Genomic DNA, 7,886 nt, shown 5'->3' with positions numbered 1-7,886 from the left:
CAATCAGACCTAGTAAATAGGATTGCAGTACCGATTAAATGACAAAATGTCAAGCACTTAGGTCACCATTCAGCACACTGTCCGTGGCCAATGCATCACAGCTCTCAGAGCATGAAGCGCCAGCTGAGACCAGGAGTGGTTTCTGAGTTGCCAAGGGGGCTGCGGTAATGGAGCTGCATTTCTGGTTCCTGACGTTCCCAGACTCTCTGTGGTTACCAGCCAGCTCCCCCGGGGAGGGGGCAGGGGGCAGGGGCAGAACAGGTGCCAGGTCTCCCCTGCCTGACACCAGGTCGAGGGGTTGGCGCAAGTGGTGCATGGCCAGGGGCGGAGGCCCGGTGCGCGCCTGGCAAGCGCTGGCTGGCAGGGCTTGTCCTTTCTTCCAGATATGACGTGATCCTCAGGCACAAGCCCCACGCTGCTAGCTTCCCTGCTCACAGCCTCTCCTTCCCTGGAGACCCCAGACGCGCAGACTTCCTCGGGGCTGTGCAGTGAGATGTGGGGTCTTACCGGGGGGCCAGGGTGTCCGGGGGGGCCAGGCTGGCCTGGAAGGCCTAGAAGGCCCCTTTCTCCAGTGGCTCCCCGATCTCCTTTTAGGCCCTGGAGAGAAAGGAGGTGGATGGTGAAAGGGGACAGGAGAGGCAGCAGTGAAGCCCATACAGAAGAGGCAGGTGTTGCTGTGTGCCAGGGACCCCTGCGGGGTGGGGCGGCGCTGTCTGAATCTGAAGCAGGGCCCCTCCAAAGGCCTTCACTGCATGCCACTTGGGGAGACCCAGGAGGCAGGAGAGGCTGAAGCCAGGGAAGGAGGAGGATGGACACAGACTCTTCCCAGCCAGGCTCCCGGGAGGGAGGGACGCGGGGAGCAGGCCACTCACCATTGCAGAGATCCCAGCGGGGCCCGGCTGGCCTGGAGGCCCTGGTGGGCCCTAAAGAAAAATGAAGTCAGTGGGATGGAAAGAGTCTCAGGTAATAAGGTAATAATGGAACTTCAGCAGCTCCATTCTCTTCCCTAAACCCTCCTTCCCTTCTGCTCTTGCCCTTGAGCTTCTACCAAGAGATTTGTGCCAGAGCTGACACCTGGGGGGTCCCTGAGCTCACAGGACCACAGCCAGAGCTGAGGGCAGAGGGCAAAGGCCTGAAGGTTAACTATGTTGGGCCTGGGGTCTTCTGAGGCCCCCCACTTCCTCCTGTTCTGTGGGAGAAGCAAAGAGCAGAAGCTGGGAGCTGCGTAGCAGGGGCTCAACCCCAACCCCAGAGACCAAACGGATAAGGCCGGCCCTCGGACCCTGGGCCTCCCTGGTCTCCTGCTCTGCTGCCCCTGGAGGGCAATGGGACTCAACTCGTGGGGGTGCTCCCACCCTGCTGGGCTGAGGCAGTGCCCAAATGCCCTCCCCATCTCTGAGTCACAGCTCAAATGCCAGCTCCCTGGTTAGAGCTACACCTTCTCTGAAGCCCAGGGCACACAGGCCTCTCTCACGGCACCTGCCTCCATGCTCCCAGATGGAAAGTTCTGGAGGCATGGACTCTGTTCTACCCCTCTCTAGACCTCTGGGGCAGGAATGCCCAGCACTGGGACTGACACAGAGCAGGGGCTGAGGCTGGGCAGACAGAAGTGGGGGGGGGACCTTGCGTCCCCTTTCCCCAGCCCCCAGTGAGTCCATGACGGGCTCACAATTCAGAGTGTGCACTTCCTTTCATGTGTAATGTGAGCAGGGACTAGGCTAAACCTAGAGTCCTCGAGCCAGGGCCTCTGGATCCCTCGAGATCCATACACACGGTGATGAGGACGCGAGAGCTCCTCTTTCTGCTCATGAACTATTTTTAACATTTCCAGAAGCCTCTTGGAAACGGTACATCTGCCACAAGAGTCCTGCACTCAAACGCCAGAGTGTTTCCTTTGCTCAGGACCCCCATCCGCTCGAGGCATCACACTGATCAAAGGCGCCCGTCGGCAGCCATCTATGTTACTGAGGAGCAAATTCAGACGGGAAACTCATTACTGCTTAATAACTGTCCTCTCCAAGTTGTCTTACCTCTGTTAAGTGCACCACCCACACACCCGGCCTCCCGGGCGAGGAGTCATCCCCCTCCACCCCCCCTGCCACCGCTCCCACTCCCCGCCCCTCCCTCATGCAGGTCGGCAGCAAGTCCTCCAAACACAGCCCTTCTGCCTGCCACCACCACTCCACCGCAACCACCCCATCCCTCAGGGACATCCCCGCTTCCACCTGCGCCCCTCCCCTCCTGCCCACACCCCCGAGGTCCCAGGTCTGCAGCAGATCTTCTCCAAGCACAGCTTTCCTGCTCTCACTTACGCCCTTGTCAAACTCCACACTGACCTTGGGGCTCCCCCTACACCCCAGGCCCCTCCCTGCCTCAGGCTCTCAGCGTTTAGTGGCCCTCCACCCCCACCCTGCTTTCCTGCCTGGACATTCTTCCCCCAGACTGCTAGACAGATGGCTCCTTTTGTCCTTCAGGCCTTGGCTCAAATGCCACTTGGGCAGTAAAGGTGCATCTAAAGGCGCCTCCCAGGCCCTGTCTGTGACATCAGATCCCTGCCCGACGCTTCCGCATTAATCTGTTGGTTTGTTATGCCTGTGTGCAAGCTCTGGGATCAGGGGACCTTGTCTATCTCACTCTTAGCCCCCCGCTTGGAGTGGTGCCTGGCATGGAGCAGGTGCTCGATTATTGTTTGTTGAATAACTGAATGATCCTTGTTTGATGAGTAAACTCAAATGTGCCCGGAAAATAAGAAAACGGCAAAGAGCCTGGGGGCCACTGGATGAGGTGGGCCCAGAGCCCCTCACTGCGCTATGGGGCTACGCCTGGGGTCAGTTCTTTCAGGCCATCGCCCTCGCCCACCCTAGCCCCAGCAGAGCCCTCACTCTCATAAAGGCAGGGGCAAGAACGGTTTAACTCACGATATGGCCAGGGGGGCCGGGTCTTCCCTGAGGTCCCATGGCACCAGGCTCACCCTGTAGGAGCCAGAAAAAAAAAAAAAAAAAAAAAGCAACACAGAAGCAGACTTACTTGCACGGGGTCGTTAGGTGGGAGAAGGCTGAGCAGAGCACGCAGGACGGCAATAGTCAGAGACGCTGGGCTGAGTCCTGGCCTCCAGGCCCATGCTGTCCAGGGCCCGAGGACCAGCCCTGCCCATGAGTATTGTTGGAGAGAGAAATCAGAGCCCCCAGCCCGAGAAGCCAGGCCCGGCTTATTAGGTGAGGGACCCAACAGGCTGCAGGAAGGAGGAGGTGTGCAGTTTGGGGGCAAAATGTGCCCAGGAGAGAAGGCAGCCAGGCGGCCAGGGAGAGGGAGGGAGCGGCTGTGTCTCGGACTCAGCAGAGCCCAGAGGCTGTCTGAAGGGAGCCTCTGCCTTTACCTCTGATCCGGGCCGGCCACTGCTGCCCGGGGGACCCGGTTTTCCACAGTCGCCCTGGAAGAGAGCGGGCCAACTGGAGCTCGACAGGCCTCGACTTGGCTCCTCCAGCCCCAAGTTGACCCCATATCCAAAGAGCCCTGCCCCCTGCCCGGCTCTGGCCAGCAGCCCTCTGATGCCCTCAGGCAGGTAGATCGCGAAGCCTGACCCACTCGGCTGGCACCAGTGGCTCAGGAGGCTCAGATGCTGGCATGGCATCTCCACCAAGGTTCTGGTGGCGCGGGCACTCCAGCTGGGCTGCCCTGTCTGCCTGGGGTCAGGCCTTGAGGAGAGCCGAGAAGACCTGCTTGGCAGAGGTCACCAGGCCCTTCCTTACCTTTGGTCCTGGAAGGCCAGGGTGTCCTGTTTTCCCCTTGAAGCCCTGGAAGAAAAAGCGGGAAGCTGCCAGGGCCCTCGCCCCAAGCAGAGGCCACTTCCCTTGCCTCCGTCCTCAGGCTAAAGAAATCAGACCCATCCAGAATCACACCATGGTCCTCGGAGGATCTGGAGTTGAGCTGCCCCACCCACCGAGGCAGACCCCACACCTGCTCAGCTTTGGGACCTCCCCACTCTCCACTCCTTCCTGCAGCTCAACTTACCGGGGGTCCCATGAGTCCAGGGGGGCCAGCGGGACCAGGGTCCCCCTAGGGAAGAGACCAGGGGCATATGAGACAGGATACCCACTCATTCACCACTGTCTTCCCTCTCTCCCGCCCCTCCCCGGCTATCCCAGGATGGAGGGAATGTCACGGGAGGCAGAGGGAAGAATCTAAGCTGGGCTCGGCCTCTGACTGGCTGTGGACCCTGAGTGAATCCCTCTCTGAACCTCAATTTCCCTCTTTTGGGTACAAAAGGGGGTTGGCCTTGATGCTCTGCCCTTTGCCATGACCCATCCCTTTCAGATTCCCCAGCAAAACCAGATCCATGGAGCCAGGGCTGCTCGAGTCCTTCCGTGCCTACAGCCTGTTCTCCCTGACACCCAGCCTAGTATCTTTAGTTGCCTGAGTTTCTGGATATAAATCCACTCCCTTGGCTGCCTGCCTTTGGTGACACCCAGCTCATGCAACCTGGTTAAGGCTACCAGGAGAACTGAGGAACCAAGCGGCCCTGGAGCCATCAGAGAAGTGGTGAGAAGCAGGTGGAAGGAAGGCAGAGGTGTCGGGGGATTCGGTTTCCTTCACTGGGGTTCCATTGACTTTCGCTCCTGGAGGAAGAAGGAAGGAGGTGCCTATCATCTCACCCTCAAGCCAGGCTTGCCGTCCTTCCCATCCAGACCATCCAGACCAGCAGGGCCCTAGAAACAGGAAAAAGGCATATATGCATGCTTGTGCTGGAGCCCTAGGAGGTGAGAGACCTGACCCAGCCCCTCCACCCTGTCCACCCCTCACCCAACTTCCACCGCAACTAAACACACGCATGCACACACGTGCATGCACGCATGCACACACATGCGCACGGCACATACCTGTCACACTAAGAGGACACACACTCACCTGAATCCCAGGAGATCCTGGTGGTCCAGTGGGACCAGGCATGCCTGGTGGGCCTCGAATCCCTTCGCTGCCCTGGAAAGGAGCCCACCCCCGCAACAAAGTCAGCAGGGCCTTGCCCCGCCCTGGGACGAGGCGCTGGGCACTGGGTTCTGATGATTACTGGGAGTGAGGGTAGCTGGTTTCCAGCCCCAGTTCTGCTCTGGCCTAACTGGATATATTCCACACCACTCCCCCAAGAGGATCTGTCTTCGTCTGCAAAGCACCCCCCTTTTCACACTGTTCTATGAGGAGGGGACAGAGCCTATTCAGTCTAGCATCTTCTTCAGGGTTGACCCAGGGGCCGGCAGAGTGGGTGCTCAGTGACATGTGCCAACTAAAGGCATACATTCAGTTCACATCGGTCCCAAAAAAGTGCCAAGCACCATACAGCCGCTGATCCTTCCAGATGAAAAAAAGGGTGGCCGCTGTCCTCAAGAAGCTCATAGTCCCGTTCCGAAGAGGGAGCGGCTCACTCTGGCCAGGGCTCAAGGGAAGCGTCACAGAAGCACCACCAGAGTCTAGACTCTGAAGGATAGCCAGGATGTGGGCAAGTGGGGAAGGAGAAGAGGGCATGCCAGAGGGAACTTCAGAGAAGGATGAAGATTTGGAAGTGGTCCCATGCCTGGCCTAGCCAGGGTGTCTGGGAGCCCGTGTGAGGGGTGGGGTGGGAGGCAAGGCTGGAGGAAGGTAGAGGCTGATGGGGGGAGGGCCCCGAACACTGCGCTAGACTCTATCTCACAGACCAGTGCTTTTCAAACTGTACTCCTCAGAGCCCTGGGGGTTCCTGGAGGAGCATCAAAGATGGGTGCACGAAGTGGGAGCCCAGAGGGTGGGACCCAAGACCCCTGCCCCTGCCTTAGCCAGAGCAGCTCCACTCATATATGTTATCTACATTGTGAGCTTCTGTGTGATGAAAGGGCTCAGGGACTTCAAAATAAAGTCTGGGAACCACTGCCACAGGCACTGGGGAGCCACTGACTGTTCAAAGCAGGGGGATGATGAGCATCACCGTGTGAACTAGAATGTTTACCAGAGAAGGAAGGGGGGCAGCTTGGTGTGGCGGGCTGCCGCGTACCCTAGTGCGAAGAGAGTGACTGCTCTGGAGCCGTGGCTGTGGACCAGCCAAGGTGAAAATGATCCCGCTAGAGAACCCCCATGGGGGGTGGGGGGGAGGAGAGCCCCGGGTGGCATTGCAATGCCACCAGCTACCAGGAGGGGTCAGCACAGCCCGAGAAAATGTCAGTCCCACAGGGAGTGGAGATGGAGAACCCCTGGCCAGAGGTTTGGGATTCTCTGCAGTGACCAGCCTAAGGAGAGCAGGCAGCACTGGGGTACAGAGCCAGCCCGGAGGGCTCTGGCAGGGGCTGCCACCCGGGTCTTCCCCAAAGAAGGGAAGGGTGGTGGCTCCCAACACCGCCTCAACAGTGGCTGACAGGCGCTGGCTCTGGGAAGGCTGCGAGGCGCCTGGGCGCTATCCTGGGCTGGGAGGAGTCTCAGCTCTGTTGCTATTTTGCTGTGTGCCCCTGGGATGCCCTCAGCCTCTCTGGGCCTCATTGCCTCACAGTGAGAGGTTAGACCAAGGTGGCCCTTCTAGAAGTCCTTTCCAGCTCTGACTGTTGTGCTATGTGTGTTTTCAGAGGAAAGAGGCTCCACCCGAGGTTACAGGCCTCCTGCCTCCCCCTTTGGGTTATAAGCCCCCCACCCCAAGCTTAGAAGTCAATTTGGGGCCTCATTATACTATCCAGCCATCACCTCTGGAGAGCCCAGAGGTTGGGATGAGACAGGGATGTCAGCCCCCGGACCAACTATCAAGTCAAGCCCAGGGGTAGCCAGTGTGGGGACTCCCCAGGCCTCCGCTCCTTCCGACCCTTGTCACCAGCTCACAGGCCATGCCTGTCCTCTCTGGGCCCTTGGGGACAATCTGGACATGTTCCGTTCCTGCTGTTGTCAGACCCAGAAGGTGAGTGGCCAGAGCGGCGCTGGCTTCAGGCCTCTGGGCTTCGGGCTTCGGGTTCGGGCTCTGCAGTCTGGATGCGCTTCCCTCTCCCCTCAGCTCCTCCCCCTCCCTTCCCCTCGGCTCCTCCCCCTCCACTTGGCCCCTCCCCCGGGAGATGAATCCAGCCCCCTGCGCTCCAGTCACCACCTCTCGCGCGCCCCTCTGCCTCTGGCCCACCCCCTGCTCCCAGCGGGCAGGGACTTGCACAGCACAGTTGCCATCCTGGGGCCACGGGTCTGTCGCCCTGTGGCAGTTGCTGAATCTATGCTGCAGGTCTCTTTCCCCACCCTTGACGTAACGGAAACGGAGTCAGTCCTTGAATTTCCAAAGGCCCCGTAGTCGGGGTGGGATGGGATGTGGGAGCTGCACGGCTCAGATCTGTGGCTGTGGCCAACTTGGGGTCCCGCTCACCTTCTCCGCTTGGGGGCCGGGTGGGCCGGGTGCTCCAGCTTTGCCCGGGAATCCAGGGGGACCCTGTATCAACAAAGGAGCAGGCGGAAATGAGAATGGGGCTGGGGGGGGAGCTCCCCTTCCGTCTTCCTCCTGGGTCTGCTTCACTACAGTTAATATGATGCATTTTGATGCATTTTGACTTCCTAGAAACACCACCTAGGAGCGTTACTGCTGGCTGGCCTGCTCGCTGGGGCCCACCCAGGAGGCTCTGCCCTCCAGGTCCTGGCTCCTGGAATCAGGCCTGGCCACCCAGGCCGTTCCTCCCATGCCTCTTCCCTCCCCTCCGCCGGCCCATCCTAGCCCAGCCTGGCCTGGTCAGGCCTGCCCCTCCCAAATAGGATCACACAGACAGGGCTGGCTTTGTGTCTTCACTCACCGGTGGGCCGGGAAAGCCTGGCTGGCCTTGAAATCCCTAGGGGAAGAAGCCAGGGACAGTCTGCTGTGCCGCCCACTCTCTCCCTCCTGGCGGCCCAGATGGAAAGAGTGACAGGGT

At 59.8% G+C, this 7,886-nt stretch overlaps 1 protein-coding gene across 20 annotated transcripts in view; it reads right to left on the bottom strand.

The window, feature by feature from the left end:
* Positions 1 to 7,886, bottom strand: part of COL16A1 (collagen type XVI alpha 1 chain) — a 50,292-nt gene that overhangs the window by 5,954 nt on the left and 36,452 nt on the right. For 18 of the 20 annotated variants that reach the window (XM_064589587.1, XM_064589585.1, XM_064589582.1 and 15 more), the window contains 10 exons: positions 7,770 to 7,805; positions 7,352 to 7,414; positions 4,906 to 4,977; positions 4,653 to 4,706; positions 4,012 to 4,056; positions 3,750 to 3,794; positions 3,377 to 3,430; positions 2,919 to 2,972; positions 873 to 923; positions 508 to 597 (listed from right to left, as the gene is read on the bottom strand). In XM_064589587.1, the coding sequence (XP_064445657.1) occupies positions 508 to 597; positions 873 to 923; positions 2,919 to 2,972; positions 3,377 to 3,430; positions 3,750 to 3,794; positions 4,012 to 4,056; positions 4,653 to 4,706; positions 4,906 to 4,977; positions 7,352 to 7,414; positions 7,770 to 7,805 (564 nt within the window). The remainder of the gene's footprint in view (positions 1 to 507; positions 598 to 872; positions 924 to 2,918; positions 2,973 to 3,376; positions 3,431 to 3,749; positions 3,795 to 4,011; positions 4,057 to 4,652; positions 4,707 to 4,905; positions 4,978 to 7,351; positions 7,415 to 7,769; positions 7,806 to 7,886) is intronic. The other 2 variants (XM_064589589.1, XM_064589577.1) reach the window with 1 other exon arrangement.

Source organism: Mirounga angustirostris, unplaced genomic scaffold (genome assembly GCF_029215605.1).
Source record: "Mirounga angustirostris isolate CCGP_5_RB_7025 unplaced genomic scaffold, mMirAng1.0.hap1 SCAF_4, whole genome shotgun sequence".
In the NCBI taxonomy this organism is placed as follows: Eukaryota; Metazoa; Chordata; class Mammalia; order Carnivora; family Phocidae; genus Mirounga; species Mirounga angustirostris.
Note: the sequence above shows the minus strand (reverse complement) of the source record. Positions and strands in the feature narration are given on the sequence as shown.